The sequence below is a fragment of the Ictidomys tridecemlineatus genome, chromosome 10 (assembly GCF_052094955.1).
Source record: "Ictidomys tridecemlineatus isolate mIctTri1 chromosome 10, mIctTri1.hap1, whole genome shotgun sequence".
Lineage (NCBI taxonomy): Eukaryota > Metazoa > Chordata > Mammalia > Rodentia > Sciuridae > Ictidomys > Ictidomys tridecemlineatus.
Genome location: NC_135486.1, coordinates 2,544,706 through 2,564,386, shown reverse-complemented (window position 1 = coordinate 2,564,386; position 19,681 = coordinate 2,544,706). Strand labels below are relative to the sequence as shown.

General features: G+C 54.1%; 1 protein-coding gene and 1 long non-coding RNA gene across 4 annotated transcripts in view; one reads left to right on the top strand and one right to left on the bottom strand.

Moving 5' to 3' along the window:
* Nucleotides 1-343: 343 nt before the first annotated feature.
* Pogk (pogo transposable element derived with KRAB domain) lies at nucleotides 344-13,369 on the bottom strand. Of its 3 annotated transcripts, XM_078022227.1 has the most exons (7): nucleotides 13,172-13,366; nucleotides 12,478-12,637; nucleotides 11,884-12,017; nucleotides 6,955-7,081; nucleotides 6,172-6,270; nucleotides 3,355-4,824; nucleotides 344-2,035 (listed from the first exon to the last, which is right to left on the bottom strand). In XM_078022227.1, exons 3-6 carry the CDS (start codon nucleotides 12,013-12,015, stop codon nucleotides 3,383-3,385), a joined length of 1,800 nt encoding a protein of 599 aa, XP_077878353.1. In that variant the 5' UTR covers nucleotides 12,016-12,017; nucleotides 12,478-12,637; nucleotides 13,172-13,366; the 3' UTR covers nucleotides 344-2,035; nucleotides 3,355-3,382. The 3 variants fall into 3 exon arrangements, with proteins under 3 accessions (XP_077878353.1, XP_077878354.1, XP_077878352.1); XM_078022228.1 differs by lacking the exon at nucleotides 12,478-12,637 and having other exon boundaries at nucleotides 344-2,050; nucleotides 13,172-13,369; XM_078022226.1 differs by lacking the exon at nucleotides 12,478-12,637 and having other exon boundaries at nucleotides 13,172-13,364.
* Nucleotides 13,304-19,681, top strand: part of LOC110597626 (uncharacterized) — a 91,847-nt gene continuing 85,469 nt past the window's right edge. The window contains exon 1 of the long non-coding RNA XR_013426319.1: nucleotides 13,304-18,151. This is a non-coding gene — a long non-coding RNA (uncharacterized LOC110597626). The remainder of the gene's footprint in view (nucleotides 18,152-19,681) is intronic.

Genomic DNA, 19,681 nt, shown 5'->3' with positions numbered 1-19,681 from the left:
GATGCTTTTGTTTTAGAAGACATTTGTGAGAACAAGATACAAAGTAAATTCATATCCTTTAAGGACTTTCCTTATGTGGTTTGGTAACATTCCATTCCTGAGCACCCAAAAGGAGAAAAAGAGCTATTCATGGTAGACCTCCCCCACCTTTAAAAGCCAGTTTAAAACCACAAATATTTTCTTCCTTTGCCTTCAAGGACACCAGTATTACTGTATCCCATGAACGCTTGGATTCAAAGGATAGTGTGTTGGTACAGAATTAGGTGGGGAATATAGACAAAAAGCTTAAAATGTAAGTGACTTTTGACACTGTCAGCAGGTAAATAAAAGCACCATGACCTAGTGACTTTATTATCAAAGTTTATTGTTGGGGTCACTTCCTATCTATCTACCAGGGAGTACACTATGTCCAAGTGTGCTATAGTCATTCTGCGGAACGGCTGTGCTGGGGCTGTTAGGCACAGACCGCGGAAGGAAGCCCAGGAGACTGGCGGCGTGCTGTCCCTCCAGGAACGCTCGGGTGCTGCGCAGCCTGTAAGGCATCGTCTCTGCTGGCGAGGAGACGTGAGGTACGGGTCAAGACGGGTCGAACCATTTCTGTTATCTCCGCAAGGTAACTGGCTCCCACAGAGGAACCTAAAATTAGGTCCTATAGCATCTTTTAAGCTTCCAAAGCAAGAGAAATAGGACATGGAGAAGGGCCAGGAACTGGGCCACTGGAGAAAAAATTAAGGAAGGAATGGAAGCTTCTGGAATGAAAAGTAACAGGTTCTGGGTGTTGTTTTTGGATGTGCAAGAATATAGAATATAAAGCAAATAGGGGAACAATTCAGATAGTGAAAGTTATTTGGATATTAGAAGTTAAGTGGAGTTTTCTTCCTATGGGGAGACGGGTTTAAAAAGATCAGAAAGGTGAATCACTAAAGGAAGAGGAGTACCTGAGTAGAAATAGGCGCTTCAAGATGCCAAGAAAAGCTTGTAAGACAGCTGTGAGCTGCGTCTAGGAGTGACTGCAGCAGCCAGTGAGCAGGCCCCATCCAGGAGTGACGGCTCCTAGTGACGGCTTCTTCTGAGGTTCTGCAGCTCAGGCGGGTTTGAAGGAATGTCTTCGAAACACTCAACTTGATGGGAATGTAGTGACCACTGTGTAAAAACTCAACGACCTTCCAGCTGTCCTTGCAGGATGGATGATCACAGGTCTCCAAACAGCTGTGGTAGAGGCCTGTGCCCTCCCACAGCCCTTGTTACAAGAACATTAAAAAGTACCAGATGAGTCTGTAGGCCTTGTACCCCGTGGACAGCAGACCCCTCTCAGGGATGTCTGCAGGTGGCCCGAGAGCAGGAGCTTGCGCACCAAGTGCCGCCTTCACCATTAAGCAGGACAGTGAAGAGGCAGGCCCACCAGACAAGACCCCACAGTCTAGCTGCCATCCAGACTGCGAAGATGGAACAGCAAGTTTACTTTAACCATGTCTTCCATACTAACCTAGTCTGTCTTCAGAAAAGCCACCTGCTGGCACCAGGCCACGGTGTCTTAATTTTGCTGTTAGCATCAGTGTATCATTTTCCCTAAGGGGCTTATGATGCCCTTCCATAAAACCTGTGACCCTGTGGGCATGGGCTGTGCTTCTGGAAGCATTCTCAAGGCAAGACACACACCCACTCGAGGTCTTCTCTGCAGAAAGCTTCTTCACACACCAGAGCTGTGCCCACATGCTGGGTCTCCATGGTGTGGGGTCCTGCTCCCCAGGAGCACCTTGCCCTCGCCTACTTACAGGCTCCTTCTGATGGAGAGGCAGATAATCTCCAAGAAATGGGCAGAAGGGTTCTTTCCTAATCTTGTTGCTGATGAAATTAAGGGTCTTCTACTTTGCTGCGGACACTTCAAGGGGCAGGCAGGGCGTGTCCCAGGATGGACACTGTTCGCTGTCCAGAACTGGGCTGTTGAGAGCCCTGTCACTTCTTCCTGCTGCTCCCTGTACATCCACCGTGTTCGGGAGTCATTTCCCCCCTCTGTTGCTGTCAGTGCCATTTGCTGGAAAACACAGAACTAAATGTGAATTAACCTTTGGATTTCTGGATATCTTAACAAAAATAGCAATTCCATTAGTTTTATGTCCCTGTCTCCTCCCCTGCCTCCTGAGGAGCCAGACAGCTGTGTCTGTGGCAAGAAAGCCCAGGCTGAGGTGTGCGGAGGTGCCTTGCTCACAGCTGCAGGGTAGTCAGCTTTCTTCCCTTCTGGAAGTTCCTGATCGAGGCCCTGGGGGGGGGACACTCGGGAAACTGAAAATGCCCCCCCCCCATGTTATCTGACAAGTAGAGGGAAAAGCAAAAGGTGAGAACACTGGCTTATCAAAGTGGGGGACATGAGGAAGCAACAGGCCATTTCTGTGATCCCGAGTATACAATAAGGTCTTGCTCTGTGCTAACTGCAGGGGCCCAGAGTGACAGTGTAGGTAGGGACATGACTAACTGATGATGTGGGGGTGAGCAAGGAGGCCTGAGCCACTCTTCCACACCGATGGAACTATACTTTCACATACAGAACCACATCAAGGTGGTTCAGTCTTCTAAGGGATGACCTCACCTCCTGTGAAGCAAGGAGGTTGGAGTGGCCTGCCCTGGGCACTTCCTGGCTGCCTGCGGCCTGCTGCTCCCTCCAGGGGAGTGTGGGTGAGGGAGGCTCCTTCCCTCTTCCTCTCAGCTGCTGCTCTGCACTCGGCCCTATCCCAGGCCCTCCATCTGTAGTGTTAGGTGGCACCCTGCTTTATTTTGTTTCTGGTGCAAAGATTTCGGTTTTACAGCACCATCCTGCAGACATCTGCTGGCATAACAGCCCGCCCACCCCAAGGCCAGGATGAGACTGAAGATGTGAAGTGTGTGTTTACTCTCTGGCAGGTGTTAGGTGTAGACCAGCCCAGGACGGAGACCTGAGGCTCAGCAGATGCGGTACTGAAGGCAGGCCTCCTGCCCTGTGTCCTGGTCCTTCAAGGACATCAGGCACACAATGGCCCTAAACATTCTGTGTGAATTATAAGGGAAAGAAAAAAGTTGTCTTTTTCAGACAAAAATTTTTTTGAGCTGCACATTATCAGACCCTTTTAGGTCCAAATAATTTCTTACAGAGTTACAGCTGTCAGATTCCGTGTTGGGCAGCTCACCCTTTGTTCATTTCACTAGTATATAAGTGCTCCTGATCTGGGCCCCAGGGCACAGTACCCATGAAGGGCGTCAGACAGCCCTTGCCTGGTCTGGCACCCGCACACTGCCCCGTGGACTCTGAGAACTCAAAACAGATATTGGAGAGAGGTAGGTTGGCTGGCAGCCTGGGATGGCAGAGCCCTGAGCACTTACTCTGACCAGCCACCAAGGAGCTGGCCCCTCAGTTGCTCTCCGCCATGCTCTCCGCAGGGGGTTCACCTCCTCCGTGTAGCTCGTTCTCCACTTCCCACAAGACACCATCTTCCTCCTCCAGGTTGCTGGAGATGTGGCACTTCTTGAACCCCTGGACAATGGATTCGCTGGAGATGCTATTCCAGGCGACCATGACCCACTCCAGGAAGAGGCCCAGGGGCGGCTTCTTGGCATTGCCGGTGGGGCTCAGGGCCAGGTTCCCAGCCAGAAGCCAGTTGGAGTACTGGGCGCGCACGCTGTCGTTCAGCGGCTTGTAGACCACCACGTCCAGCACCTGCAGCTGCGAGGTCAGGCCCCCGGGGATGATCACCATGTCGGTGTTCATGCTCTCCATGGAGCTCTTCACCGAGTCGGTGGCGTGGCCGCGGAAGCCGTTCAGGATCAGCATGCCCCGCTGCTTGGGCAGGGCCCCAGTCCGCCGCCGCCACACCACCTCCAACCAGTCCTGCATCAGGTCCTCCGTCATCCACCCATAGCGGTGGCAGCGGATCTCCATGCCGCTGGGGAACTTCCCAGGCGGGATGTACGTGCCCCTCAGGATTATGTAGGGCGGCAGCTTCCGCCCATCGGCCAGGACGCCCAGCATGGCCGTGATCTTGAGCTTCTCTCTGCCCGGCGTCTTCACCAGGACGGGCTTCTCACCCTGGTTGTCGACGGTCACCCGGGACGGCACCTCCAAGCAGATGGGCGTCTCGTCCGCGTTGCCCATCTGCGCCACGTGGTAGTCGTGCGCCCTGCGCAGGGCCAACACACTACGCTGGTAGGTGACCAGTTTCTCGGTCAGGTCCTCGGGCAGATGCTGGGGCACCGGCACCTTGTGCCGCAGGGACAAGTCGTACCTTCTCATCATCCTCCGGCACCAGCCCAGGCTCGCCTTGAAGCCCTTCTCGGGGATATTCATCTCCTGGGCGATCTCCAGCGCCTTCAGCTGCATGGCCTCCCTGGTGATGGGGTCCCCCTTGGCCTGCATGTACCGCACATACTCGGCCACGCGCTGGTCCACGAGGGCGAACCTCCCGTTCTTGGGGCCACGGAAGGCCCGCCGCATGGCGTGCGCATTCTGGAGCTGCGGCTTGACCTTGCGCCAGTCCCGCACATTCTTCTCCAGCACCCCGAACTGCTTGGCCGCCTGGCAGTTGTTGGTGCCCTCAGCGTACTCCACCACCATCAGCTTGAAGCCCGCGTCGTAGCTGCGGCGCATGCCCCGGCTAAACTGGAACCTGCCCGCCAGGTCCTCGGCAGACAGGTCGCACCCCGGGAAGCCCATGGCCATGTAGAAGGGGTACCCCTCGCTCCACTCGGGCAGCTCGGCGAGACCTAGGCTGTCCAGGTGCTGGGGCTGAGGAAACTGTGCGTGGGGGTTCGCGGGGCCTGCCCAGTATGGAGGCTTCACGTCGGACTCCTCGTTTTCTGGGAGACAGAACAATGCCAGTGAGAGAGAGCGATTCCCAGAGCTTCTGGGTCAAAATGCTCCACCTGAGGTTTACCAAGACAGTGACTCTCTCAGTAGGTCACAGTGCCTAAGTCCCACCCGAGTCCACCAACCTCTCTAAGAACTGCACACCCTCTGCAAGAAGAAGGCTATGGAGGAACTGACCTCCAACTTGGACTACATAATTTGGGGGCCACATGTGGGTAAAAATAATGTTTATGGCCAGGTGTGATGGAACACACCTGTAGGCCCAATGATTCTAGAGAATGAGGCAGGAGGAAGGCAGGTTTGAGGCCATCTCAAAATAAATACAAAGGACCTGGGATGTAGCTCAGTGGTATAGTGCACCTGGGTTCAATCCCTAATATCAAAAGGAAAAAAGTCTATGTAGATGAGAAGATAAAGGTAACCCATACTACCACATGATATTACAGAGATTTAGGTGCACCCAGCACTGAATCATCTCCTTTGAATCAAGAAAACTACAACAAAAACCACCTTAAGTTCATAAGGCAGAAAACTCTTGAACACCAATGTTAACACTGGTCCACTCACTGTGTGTGTGTGTGTATCTGGAAGGTGGCAGAAACTGAGTATGATCTGAGAAAATTACTGTATTTCACCAAAACCCAAATGCCACACTGCAGGATGCATGACTACAAGCCATTAAAAGAAAAATAAAATGGCACAAATTGTAACTATCACATGCCATCAATTTTAAGGAGCATTTCAGAGTTGGAGGTGTTACAGGGGAAAACATGTCTTAGAACTGATGAATTATGGCACTTTAAATTCTTACCTAGAGAAAAGACCACTTTGGTGTCTGGAAGGTATGTTATATTCATCCCACTGTGACCCCTTTCTCCCGACAAGGGATTAGGTGCTTCTCAGACACTTGCTCAGATGAGCACGGGAGCTGTTACTGCTTTTCCCACCCAGTGGGAGATGGCAGTGCCAGACAAAGGCTCTGGGAGCATGCTCCCCGGTTCCTAGTCTGCAGAGGCATCAGGTGTGCTGAGAAGTGGCCGGGCTTCCACAATGCGCACTGGACCAAACGGCACACAAGCCCCATCCAGCTGCTCCCACATACGAGGCTGCACACCAAGTCTTATTTAGACCCACAGGAGACAAATGGGGAAACTGAGGCTCAAAGAGATGAAAGAAGCTGCCTAAAGCCAAAGCATTGGAAGGAGGAAGACCTTTAAATGCCAAAGCCCATAACCTTTGTGTCTCGCTCCTAAATACACCACGGAACATCCGCGGGGGCTGGAAACCCAGCTCCACGGGGCTCCCTTCAGACGATGGTGGAACTGGTCTACTTGTACCTGTGGAGGTTCCTCTTTGGAGCTGCCACTCATCAGAGTTACCGCACTCCTCTTCCCCTTCCAACCGAGTGATCATGTCTGGCTTGGGGAATGGGAATTCTGTTTGTAGAAAACAAAAGAGAGAACAGCTGTGTGTCACTGCTCCAGAGCAGTCCCCAAATAAGTACTTTGATTTAACCCCCCGTGTCTCCATTACTTTGTGAAAGATGGGGAAGAGAGCTTGGTCATGTATGTAAAAAGCGTGATGGAAAAGAGGTCTGTCCAGGGGATGCTGGACCTCTCCAGGCGAGAGCTGGTCAGCAGCCACCAGGGAAGTACAGCTCAAGAGCAGGCGACGTGCACCACCACCACCACCGTGAGCGAGCACACTGGGGAGGGCTCCAAAGGCCCAACTCTGATAGGAGGATGTGCCAGAGTCAGAGTGGGGCAAGTCCCAACATTTCTGAGGCTGACAGGATATACCAACGAAAAGACCTTGCTTCCTTTCTGGAGAATAAAGCACAGGCCCAGATCCACGGTGATGTTTCCAAAGCTAAGCCGCCTTTTTAAAACATGTGAATGCCCACCTGGGTTGAACAAGGACTCAACAGGACTGCCGAGTGGGATGGACATAATATTCATATCGTGTCTGAATCAAAACCAGGGGGTTAAATGGGCACTGGCAAGGAGTGGGCAGAATCCAAGAAATCCAAGCTCAGGACGCTGGATACACAGAGAAGAGAGACATGGACACAGTTCTCTGGGTGCGGAGCCTCTAGGACACAAAGGAAAACGAAGCGTTACCCAGGGACAGGACGGTTTCATAATTCATCCTCATGACTTCCCGGTACAGGGCCTTTTGTTGCTCCGTCAAAACTTCCCACTCCTCATCGGAAAAATATATGGCCACCTCATCGAACAGGGCCGGTACCTGGAACATAAACAGGCCTTTCTCAGTGACGTGGGCGCATGCAGACATGGACTTTCTGGTCCCACAGGGTCCCTCCCCATCCCTGCCTCACAGGCCAGGTCAGGCCCCCCCTTGTCTGTGTTCATGCAGCTACTCAGCTACTGGGGGCAAGAGCACAGGCCCTCCCATGCCCACTCCCAGTGGCCACCACCTCTTTAGTTCACAAACAAAGGAAGCAGCACTTTGAAAAGAAAACGACCTCTAGCCATCAGCAGGTTGGGGGACACTGGACGTCCTATCCTCATGCACTGTGAGAGCAGCCCGCAGCCCACAGCCCACACACTCCATAGGTGGAGGCCAACCACACCAGAGCGTGCCCATCAGCACTCTCATCCAACCGCACCTCCCTACCTCCCAAAGACCCTCAGACCAGCAGGAGGAGCTGGGTTTGCACATTTAAATGCATCCCCTCTTCCCACAGGATCTCTGGGGTTTTCCAGGATACTCCATTTTCAAGGCACTAACCCTAGTGTTTGATTTGGAACCCAAAGCAAGAGAGGAGCCAGTGAGAGGAGGAGCCCTGCTGGCTTCTGCAGCCCAGAGAACTGGAGGAGGGGGGGAGGAGGGGGAGGAGGGGGAGGAGGAGGAGGAGGGGGAGGAGGGGGAGGAGGGGGAGGAGGGGGAGGAGGAGGAGGAGGGGGGAGGAGGGGGAGGAGGAGGAGGGGGGAGGAGGGGGGAGAGGAGGAGGAGGGGGGAGGAGGGGGGAAGGAGGAGGGGGGGAGGAGGGAGAGGAGGAGGAGGAGGAGGAGGGAGAGGAGAAGGAGGAGGAGGAGGAGGAGAGGGAGGAGGGAGAGGAGGAGGAGGAGGAGGAGGAAGAGGAGGAGGAGGAAGAGGAGGAGGAGGAGGAGGAGGAGGAGGAGGAGGAGGAGGAGGCAATTAGCACCTTGTTTATGGGATGAGATGCCAGACAGACTTCAGCTGGACACCTACATCAGGTGGCAATGTCTGTGCAGGAGGGGTGCTCAGGGGCTGTGGGCAGCCAAGGCACCAACCCCCTCCTTGTTTTTTAAAATTGGTTTACTTTTCTTTTTACTACGTTTTTTCTCTCAGTCATTAAAAACCCGACTCCAAAGCTCACCATATTCAGTGGTGGGAAATCACCAAACAGCTCGTTTCAAGCTGGTGGCTGTATTCCTGCCTCCAAAGCTATTCCCCGGAGCTGTCCCTGGGCCTGGGGACACTGTTCCCTCAGCCTGGAAAACCAGCTTGGTCAGGTGTCAGGCGCCCTGGCCTCCCTTTCTCCCCAGCACCTTCCACATACCAAACACAAGCCCTGTGGTTGCTTCACTGATTTCTCCCAACACCCTGAAAAGGAGCACAGATGCTCCAGTTAATGAAGGAGGAAAGAGGCTCACCCGTTTCTAGGATAAAGTCACACAGCTAATAAACGGCCAGGCTGAGATCAGGACCCTGCACCGTGTGACTTCACTGTGGCTCTGGCCAGGGAGCCCAAAGCTGACTCCCTGGTGACTAGCCTCAACCTCTCTGCTTCACATATGCTCAGCTGCCTGTGATCCCTGCCGCCTCCACACCTCTGCCCACTCCATCCTGGGCCTTGAGATCTCCTGGACCATCCTGGCCTCAGGAACACCCAGCCAGCTTCCTAGCCTCGGTCCTGTCCATCCTGTTCCCCAGGCAGCCCGCTCATGTCCCCATGATACCCTGGGCTCAGGGCCACGGAGGCCCCTCAGCCCTGTTTGGCTTTCCTCATCTGCTCTCTCCACTAGAACGGCAGAGCCTGTGCGTACCCACTTTGCTGAGGACGCTTCCTGTAGCTAGCAGTCACTTAAAACGTGTTTCTGAATGAACGATCCAGGCGAATAATCTCTAGATTTCCCTTCTCTTGTTGTGCTTGGAACAGTTTCAAAGAATCATTAAGTTTTATCTGTCACAAAACGGAGCCAACTCTTAGGAGTAAGAATGGACAAAAATCTCTTAAGTGTGAAATAGTAGGAGGTAAAAATGGATTGGTCTCTGGTTTTCCTGAGACTTCTTACTCAGTCTGGAAAGCCAGACATCCCAGGAATTTTCCACCCGACTCCCTCCCACTTCCCAGGTTTTTAAACATCTCTCCCTCTGGTCTAGTCCCTCCCTGGGAGGCTTCGGATCTAGGCCATTCCTATTTATAATCCCTTTCCTTTTGCTGATAAATCAGGACACAGCCTGGCTCTGCAGGTCACCATGGAGGGTAACACATTCTCGGCCTCAGATACTGGTTGGAGAAGGCTAGAGGCTGGTGTGGGTCTGATGATGGGGCCTTGGAGGACCTTGGGACAAGCCCAGGCTGTGCAGCACAGGCACAGTGCAGAGGCTCAGGAATCCCCCACGGCAGCCCTTTCACTCCAGAGGCCTGCTACCTGGTGAACACAGCAGAAGGTAAACAGGGCAGCCTGCAGCACACCGAGGCCAGGCTGCTCTCCTGGGGACTGGCAGGCAGGGCCCACTCCCTGCTTGCTCCCTGCCCTCTGACTCTGCCATGCCTGCTGTGCCAGGCCTGGTGCGGGGCACTCCCACGTCCATAACAGCATCTCTCTGACAAGCAAGCCAGGGACCTGCGGATGCGGACCCCACTTACACGGTAAGGAGGCAGTGGTGTCTAGAGCTGGAGCAGCTCTGTCAGTCTGAGCGCTGTAGCTGGAGAGCCAGCTTCCCTTGAAAAGATGGCTACAGACTCATTCCTCAGAGCTACTGAGGAGGGAGAGCTCACCCTCCCCCAGGTCTCCTTCCTCTCCCTGCCTGGTTCCCAGCAGCTCCTGACTGCACAGAGGTGCTCTCTGAGGCCTTTGCCTGTGTACAAACCCCTGCCTTCCCTTGGCCAACTCCACCCATGACAAAGGCTGATTTCAACATACATTTTTTTTTCTCCTTGAAATTTATTTCTATTCTAATTTTCTGGAATTTTATAACAGAGCATAGTTCTTATGTTTGAATGGCCTTTACTGATCACCATAACGTCATCCTCTATAGCCAAGATGTATATCTGAAGCACAGATTCAATTCTTTCCTTTCCTGATTTAATGCTCTGGAGCAGTACTTCTCTACCTAACGTGACTGACACTTTGGGCAGTAATTCTTCATTGTGCAGGAAGCTGTCCTGTGCACTGGGATGTGCAGATAGATCCTGGGCCTGGGTGCTGGTAGGATATCCCCCCTATCTTGAGTCAAGACAACCGTAAGTGTCTCCACTACTGCTAAGTGGCTTAGGGTGGGGAGGGGGCAAAACAGCCTACTGCTCAAGACCAGGCCTTCTCTAGAAGCATCCTCCAGTCTGAATGAGGCCTTCCTGCGCCTGGCTGCTACAGCATCCTGAGCTCACCTCTACCATGCACTCTGTAGGCTGTTTACTACTTTAGGTTCACTTCCCTGTCTTGCTCATGAGATTAGAAACTCCATGGGTGTAAGGGTCTTGCCTTAACACCCAGCTCTGTGCTGTAACCACGGATGGGTGGTAGACTGCCTGGGGGCCAGATGCCAAGTCCCCAGCACCGCCAAGCTGCCAGCTCCCCCTCTAGTCTCCTCTGGTGGTTCTTTCTTTCTCCGCCCAAGCAGGGACCTCACCTGGCTCTTTCCTCATTGCCCCAACACATTCAGATGCCTGCTTTTACTGGACCCATTTCCCAGGGTCCTCCACTCAGGGTCAGATGTTCTGGGCTGGCCAGTTTAGCCTTAAAACCCAGGGCTTCCACTGCCTTGAGGTCTCCTTCCTGGCCAAAGGCAGCTGACTCCTGCGTGGATCAGAACTGGGGAGGTGGGCCAAGAACAGTGATGAGGCAAAGGTGCGTGGCCCCCACAGTCAGACCAGCTGACCAGAGCCTGGTGTTCACTGTTTGTCTTTAGTTAGGTACAACATACATTCAGTAAGAAGTGCTCGTGTTAGGGGTATAGTTCAGGAGCCCTGCTGTTTTTTTTTTAATATTTATTTTTTAGTTGTATCTTTAATTATTTTATGTGGTGCTGAGGATCAAACCCAGGGCCGCGCCTGTACTAGGCGAGTGCTCTACCATTGAGCCACAACCCAAGGGGCCCTATTTTTAAAGAACAAATACCAGTGGACATATACATCCTGAAGGCAAAAGCAAGACAGCTTTTCTACACTTTAGTTCCCTCGTGTGTCTGTGGGAGTGGACTGGACAATTGCAAGTGGCATGGCTCTTATGTGTTACTGATATTGATAATGTTTATACACATCGGAAAGCTAAGCAGAAAAATATCATTGTGTTGCTTATTTAAAATGTTTACCATTCATGCCCAATTTCTAAGAAGTCCAGTAAATACTGTGAATAACTAGCTGGAACTCTGACTCTAAATACCTGCTGTTTGCATCTATCTCGCTTTTCTGTTTGCCTGTGCTAAATCTCCCTCTTCCTGACTGCTTACCGTTCCAGGCCCAGCAGAGGATCAGCTCTCCAGGGGAACTACTATATGTCTAGCTTTCCTGTGGAGCTCAACATCCAAATCTTGCTCAGAATGGGTCCCTTCAGCCAGCAGTAAGTCAGCAAATGTCCATTTACTGCCCACAAGGTGCATGGCCGCAAGCTCGGTGCAGAGAAAGGGGGAAAGGAGAGCCAAGGTCTGGGTTCCTGAGACTCGCCATCCAATGACAGGCCTCCTGGCCTCCTCACTCTGCACTGCCTTTTAAAGCTACAGGGCTGTTCCTCAGGAATGCAAACACTCAGGGCTGGGCTATTTTTACTTCCCACCTCTGCTTGAGGAACCTGGCTCCTGGGCCTGTTCCTCACTCTGCATGTCACCATCTTACTCACCCATCCACCCTCTGAGCAGATTCTCACTCTCTGCATGTCTGTGGGGACATCCTCCAGTTCCCGGCTCCGGATCTCTTCTTCCTCTTGCTCTTCTTTCAGGGTCAAATTGAGAGGGTAGGTAGTGGACTCCATATCTAAGAGCAAGATGCAGTTCAGACCATCAGGTGTCAGTGTGTACTCTCCAAGGCCCACAAGAGGAGGCTCAGCCCCTCCTTCCTCTTCAGCCCAAGCACTGCTCAGGCTAGAAGGGAGGCAGGGAACAGGGTCAGGCCTGGGCAGGAAGGACTTCAGTGAAAACACCAGGAAGCTGGCAGGTGGCATATTTAATTATGATAAGAGGGACTGTGGGCAGATAACCTATCTGGATGCTTTCAAATATTTAAGAAAAGCTTTCTGTGACAGAGAGGCCAGACCGGTTGGTAGAGATGGCAGGGTGGAACCCAGGCCAGGGGTAAGTGTGCTGGGAAGGTTTTGAACACTAAACTTACAGGCAGAACTTTCCCGTACCCAGGGCTGCCCAGGCAGGGAACCATCACACAAGATGGGTGTGAATTTCTATACCTGAAGGTGTCTGGACACAGGGCACTTACTCACCTGGTGTGTGTGTGCGTGTGTGTGCGCGCACGCGTGTGTACCAGAGGCCAGTTAAGAAAGAAGGATGGCTGGCCCAGAATACCCATCATCTGGACTTTCCAATTTCCAAGGTTCCGTCCAAGAGCCAGTTCAGAAAACAGTCATTCTGCTTTAAGGGACTCTGCAATCCGGAGAGTCGGTGATACACAGTGAGGGGGACGCCTGGACGCCCAGGAGGGCGCAGGGATCCGCCGGGCCCACCCGCCCGGCCGGCTGGCGGGCCGGTACAAAGCGCCCGCTCTGCCCTCTAGGGGCGCGGGCAATTCCTGGGCGTGCAGTGTGTGCATCGCGGGCCACCTCCGCCCAGCCTTCCAAAGAAAGGGTCCTTCCGGAGTTCGCGCTCCTGCCTATCTCCAAGAGGACCAGCGCGGGGGCGTCAGCGCCCACAGCCGGGGCCGAACTTGGCGGCCTCCCCTTGGCCGCTGGGGCGGGACGCGAGGGCTCCGCCCGGCGCGAGGGTGCGGGCGAGGCGGGCGCGGCGAGGCGAGGCCCTCCGCGCCCGCCGGGCCCGCGCTCGGCGTCCCGGGCGCGCCCGCCGGCCCTGCCCCGCGGCCCCGCGCACCTGCCGGCCGAGCCCGCGCCGCCCGCACCCGCGGCCCCAACAAAGGCGGCGGCGGCCCCGCTCGCCACGCCCGCCCGCCGCCCGCGCACTCACCGCCGCCGCAGGCCGGGCCGCCGGGGACGCGAGGGCCGCGGCCGCTGTCACGGCGCCATCCTGCCCGCCGCCGGCTTCCGTGCGCGCGGCCCCGCCGGAGGCAGCGCGGAGGACACGTGGTGGGCGGAGGGAGGGCCCGGCCGCAGCGGAGCGTGTTGGGAGGCGAGGGGAGGAGCGGCGGATGTCAGCAGGCCTGGCGGCGCCGGGACGCCGCCCGCGCCCACCTCCTCCCGCCGCTTCCGGCCGGCGGTGCGCTGCGAGCCCTGCGCGGTCCGCCGGGCCCCGCGCGGCCCCCCGGCGCGGCCCCTCGGCGCGCGGGCGAGAGCGGTGGCCTGGCCTCGCCGAGCGCGCTCCTTCGCGTCCCCCGGGACGTGCACTTGCTGGGTGACCGCCCGCCGCTCGCGCGGAGCCCCCGCAGTGCGCTGCGGAGGCCCGGGCCCTTGGGCCACGGGGGAGCGTCCCTGTCCCCGCAGGCTTGTTCCCGCCGCTTCTCGGAACGCGCGCCTCTGGTTGCCTTGTCCCCTGCCAGGTCCCAAGCCTAGAACCCCGTGGACGAAGTCCTTGTGCGTGGACGCCTCTGCCTCTGAGTGCTCGGAGGAGTCCTTGCTGGCGACTCCGTGGCCCACATAACCGGCGACCCAGAAAGCGCGCACTCCTCAAAAAGACTCTGGGTTTGGATTTTCGTTGGCAACTTAAGGAATAATGACTTTGGCACTTATTAAAACAGTAAGAAGGACTTCATTCAGAGAGAAATGGTATTCAACAGGAATACAGCACCCAAGGCTGGAGCTTTATAGTCAATGAGTAGAACTAGGGAGTGTGTGGGGCCAGTAGATGGGAAATCACCAGGACGTCCAAGGGGGGATTTTGCTAAACCGATTGAACAGGATTGTTGCTGAAGGCAGGCCAGGGTGGCGAGAGGTGAGGTACTTGGTCAGAGATGAGGGGTGATCAGACCCCAAGGTGGGGATGTTTTCCGAATCAGCTTTGCAGGATTCTTCCTAAAACTAGGCTGGTCAGTGAGAAGGTGGGGACGGAGGTCAAGGAGTGAAGCCAGAATTTGACAGCAGTCCACATAGACAGATAAAAGACTCCTCCCTGAGGGAGTGAAATCCCTTGAGAGCCCTTCCTCCTCCCTCCTCCTCCTCCATCCCCTGCTCCAACCTGTTGCTAAGGTAACCTGTGGGGGGAATGCCCCTCCCTACCTTGAGTTGTGAAAGTTGTTAATTACTATGTCCTGCCCTTCCCCCTTCAGCCCACCTGTTTCCCGCGGTTAGGCCACCCTGAGGCCTCGGAGGTCACCTATGTAGGAAGGAGAAAGAGAAAGGGAAGAGAGCAGGAGAACCCAGGAAGCCTAAGACATCAAAAAGGCGGAACACCTTCCTGGGTACCAGGACACCAGCTATGGCCCTTCTCCCCCCTGGGAGAGTCTGTTCCCCCTTTTTAAGTAAACCTGCTTCATATGCTTCCTCAACTGCTTCTCTAATGCTGGACTTCAACATGCGGGAAGCAGGACTCGTCACCAGTAACTGGCGGAATCAAGAGTACATCTTTGTCACTTTTAGGATTGTCCTGAGACCTGCCTACCTTCTGGAAATGTTACAAAATTGGGACCTTCTGGGAAACTGGGGGAGCATGAAGATCGCCCCCCATTCCAACCCAGTTCTTAAATCAGAGGGATTTCAAAACGTCACTCAGAGTAACAGGCATGAGTTTATGGAAGGTTCAGGAAAAGGGAGTGGGGACACTCTCAAGGGGGAGAGTGGGTCCTTCCTCTCAGAAAAGAAGGAACAAGGAGCTTCTTCACTCCATTTTTCTTGGGGATCCCAGAGAAATATCCAGAGATCCTGCCCAGGTCCACCTCTTGATTTTTTTAAATTTAATTTTAATTTTTTAGTTGTAGATGGACCTTTATTTTATGTACTTATTTTTATGTGGTGCTGAGGAACAAACCCAGTGCCTGACATTTGCTAGGCAAGTGCCCTACCACTGAGCCACAACCCCAGCCCCTCTTGACTTTTGACTGACAGTAGGATGGCATCAGACTTTCAAGTCCCCACTGCCATGACTGACTCTGGGTCACCTTGGCCCATGCTGACCATGGTCAGCATGGTTTATGATTCTTAACCATAAATTCTTACAGATTTTATGATTAGGAGGAATTATCTTTATCTCCCTAAGTTTGGGGATCTGGTCCATAAAAAGGGTCACTGAAGTGTCCACCTTCAGGCTAACTGGTATTCCTCTTATGGACATTATCTTCATTTCTCCTGCAGATAACGGGTAATTTGCTGAGGAATGTGACATGTCCTGTCCACTCAGGCCAGGCAGGGGTGCAGGTAAATTGCTTCTTGGAAAAGAAAGCATGTGGGGGTTACACAGTGGGCCCATTTTGCAGAATTGCTCCCTTAATCTCGTGTCTATCTCAAGTCTATCTGCTGTTAGGAAGATCTTTTAAATCTTCACATTTGGGGGCCCATTCCTATTTGTTTATATGTGGATTTAGGAGAGGCTCCTGCGGAGGCTTGCTCTCAATCCATAAACTATAGAATAAACTACATCAGACACATCTTCCAAGTGGTGGAACTGCTGCCGCCCAGGCCAGAGAAGGCCTGATGGTTGGCTGGAGACTTCAGGTATTGTGAGAAGAGGTTAGGATTTGTATAGGTTTAAATGAATATTTCCTTTTTTTGTGTAGTTTTAGTATTTTTTGAGCAGGTGCATCAGCTTAACTCAATGTTCCCACCTTTTCTGAGGAAACAGAAATGTTTCAAACGGAAAAGCGAGAAGAGCATCAGGAAGGGGAACTGTTGGGGATGAGGTCCGCGCCTCAACTTTAAAAGCTCAACTTCTGAGAAAGGTCCTGATGTAATCAGAGGACAACATGGTGTTAGGATTTCAGTCCCTGAGAGCCTGCATGTCCTTACAAAGCTTTGACCAGGTGCCCCTGGGAAGACCTGTGGCCCACAGTCCCCTGGTCTCAGCACCTGTCTCAGGACCCTTCTTCCATAAGTGTATACTTGAGATGTGCTGCCCCCGTCGCTCGTGTGAATTTCCAGGGACACCAGATAAAACCCAGACACCACTTTACCTTTACACAATCTCCAGGGCAACTTACTCTGGGAGCAAAGTGCTGGTGTAGGCCCAGCACACTGCAGACCTCATCAAGTGGTTTTCTGAATCTCGTCACTTCTCTGCTTGGATTACTCCATCTGCTGAAAGAGTTGAGCTGCCTACTCTCCAAGGTCCCCCCACTTTGACTCCGCAGTGCATCTTCTTAGGCTTCATCTCTGATCTGGAATGACAGAAGCAAGGCTTTGAGACAGTGCACGGCTTTGACAAGTCAACAGGATGGGTTTCTGGTGGCAGGTGGTTGATAACCTCAGCAGAACACCTGCATAATCAACATGACAGTCCTTCAGTGACCTACTGTCTGACCTCATCCTTTCTCCTAGTGAATTACTGCAGGACACCAGGGGTTCCAAAGAGCTCCAGGTCCCACACAGTACTCCTTGTGAACTCCTGTGTCCTCTGGCAAACACACATTCCGATTCCTGGGCAGAGCTCCGGGGCCTCGGTGCACGTTCCTCCATGTTCGAGGCCGGTGGTAGATTCTGCAGCCTCCACAGGCTCTGTCCCTGCAGCAATGTTACCCATCACATCCTTGCCGAGGCAGCCTGTGCAGAAAGTACTTGGCTGGCCACGTGAGGTCCTTTGGCCAGTGGCGTGTGGGTGGAAGTGCCTGTGTGGTCCTGAGAGTTTCATGTATCCACCTGCACCTTTCGAGCTTTGGACCTTGGCCATGGCAAAAAGCTTGGAGGGTAGCCATGGCCTTTGTCCTTGGGGCCAGAATGAGACACCTGTGATGAGCTGCCTTGGTCAATGTGAAGGCCAGTGACTACGAGGAGGGGTCATTGCTGTTTTAAGCTACTGCAGGATGGCCTAGCATTTTTGTGGCCTTAGCTAATTGAGACAAGATATTTTGGGAGATCTTATGGTGGCAGGATGGAAAGGGAAGCCCTGCTCTGGATATTTCTTAGGGCTTAGCAGTTCCTGGGGAGGAGGCTTGTGGTTAGAGCACACCAGAAGGTTCAGGAGCTCCACCTGTTTTACAAGGCTCCACCTCAACCCAGTGCCTTGTAGTTTTTTTCATCTACCAAGGTCAAAAGGAAAAGAGAAGCAGGTAGCCTTGTTCTTGGCTCTGCAGGGACACATATCTCTTCTGCTCATGCTTTGATGGTAAGGATCAGTTACATCCACACTATAAGGACACTCCTGTTGGACACTTGTTTTCTTTGACGGTTCCATACATGGAAAAGGGGGACAGGCTGGATTTTTCCTGCCACAAGGATGGTTTTCTCAATGATTTAAACATCTCCGCTCTTCTGTCGCTCTGCTTGCAAGGTCTCTGAAGAGATGTGCTGCCCCCGTCGCTCGTGTGAATTTCCAGGGACACCAGATAAAACCCAGACACCACTATACCTTTACACAATCTCCAGGGCAACTTCTCTGCTCTGGGCCTCAGGCTCCCCATGGGAGAGCAAGAGAAAGTCACGGAGGCTGGCGAGGGAGAGCAAGCACGTTCAGAAGTGGGCTTTTTTGGGGGGGACCCTTATCTTAGAAAGTTCCATCTAAAAAAGGCCAGAAGGAGCAGGGATGCAAGGTCGGGTGAGTGTGATTCAGCCCAAGGGGCGTCGCCTACACCTGAAGACACTTCTGTGATGTACTTTTTGTAATCTCCTCACTGTTTTGCTTTTCCATTTGGAAGTTTTTGTGGACATACTTCAGCTGCGGAGGTGCAGTCAGTAGATGGCGTGGAAAGTTCTCCACTGCTGTGACAGTGTGCGAGACTGCCCCTGAGACCCCCTCTCTGGACATCACCACCTCTTCTTGCGTGGGGCTCCCTCTTGCCGCAGGAGCCCTGAGCGCACCACTCATGGCTACTTCAACTCAGACTTGATGGCCCCCGGATCCTGCCAGGTCTGAGTCTAGTTCTGATACTTGTCTTTCCTCTCCAGCTGCGTTTCTTGCCTTTGATTTTCTGCCATTTCTCAGGTGAGGTGGCCAGGTCGCCTGTTGGGCAGGAGCTGGCTGCTGGCTGTAGCTCTGGGGCCAGGCTAGAGCTCCCTCTGCTGCCTCCCTCTGCTCCGGCCCCTCTCCCGCCATGGTCTTTGATGTCTAGAGACTCTTTTTTTTAAGTGTGTTTTTTCCTCCCCCTTTTTATTGGTGCGTTATAGTCATACATATCATTGGGATTTGATGTCACACATCGGTACATGCACACAGTATGACAGTTTGGCCAAAAAAGACCCTTCCTTAGGTCAGGCTTGCAGTTCTTTGAGAGGCAAGTCCCTGTGACTACACAGGAGCCTGATGACAGGCCACTAAGGTTTCAGAGAGGGAAGACGTTCTGTAGTCCTGTAGGCCCCAGTCCTAGTGGGCTTGTGACCCTGGGCTGTGGCCTTCACAGGAGCCTCTCGGCTCCTCCTGTCCCCGTAGTGGGCCAGGATGAGGGCTGGAGTTGGTTTCTTCCCTTCCCCTCTGAAAGGCCGGAGGCCCAGGCTGGACTCCCCTGGAGGGCGCCTTGACTGAAGATTGCTCTGGGCATCTTTCTGAAGGGCCCTGTCTCTTTCCCGCTACGAGAGGCCTGAGGGGATTTTTTCCTGATCTTTACCCTGAGAACCTGGAGGGGTTCCTGGAGGAAGAACTCAGGACAGTTGGGGTGCTCTTCCCAGTGTTCCCTGGACTGTTCCCCATCCCGTGTCAGCTGGGGTACTACGGGGAGGTGACTGGACTTTGGGGGCGGGGCCAGGTTGGAGAGGGTGGTCCCTGGGGATGTGGCCTGGAAGGTACACCTTGTGCTGACCCTGGCTCTCCTGCTTTCCCTTCTGCTTCCTGGTCACCAGCAGCCAGCCTGGCTCTGCCACCACCCCTCCACAGGCTGTGGCTCACCACAGGCCCAGACACAAGAGTCGAGGGACGGGGTGGACCTCAGGGACCACGGGCCAAGCCAGGGTTTCCTCCTTGAGCTTGACCTCTCTCCGGGAGCTTGCCACAGAGATGGGGAGCCCACCAGCGCAGGCCCCTGGAGTTCTGGTGTCCAGCTGGTCCACACTCAGGCCTCAGAGCTTCGCCCTGAAGGGTCCCGCGTGGCTTGGCTCCCAGTGGGCTGCAGCTGTGACCTGTGCAGCTCCTCTCGGGGCGGGGGAGTCCTTTTGTCCTGCAGCCTCCGCTCCTGGTGGGCCCAAGGCCTGCCCGTTCTCGGAGTTTGGCCCTTGGAGGATGGGGCAGTGATTTTCCCGGCCCTCCCTGTCAGAGCATGGGGGCTTCACAGCGAAGTTGTCAGAAGAGCAGAGGTGACCTCTGGCTTCCTGCCTCCTGCTGGCTGGCTGGCTGCAGACCACCCTGGGTTGGGCCTGTCCACCGCGGCTCCTCCCTCCCCGCAGTTCACACCGCGCAGAGGGAAGGGCAGTGGGTTCTTGAGCAGAGATGTCTCTCCAGCTGCAGGAT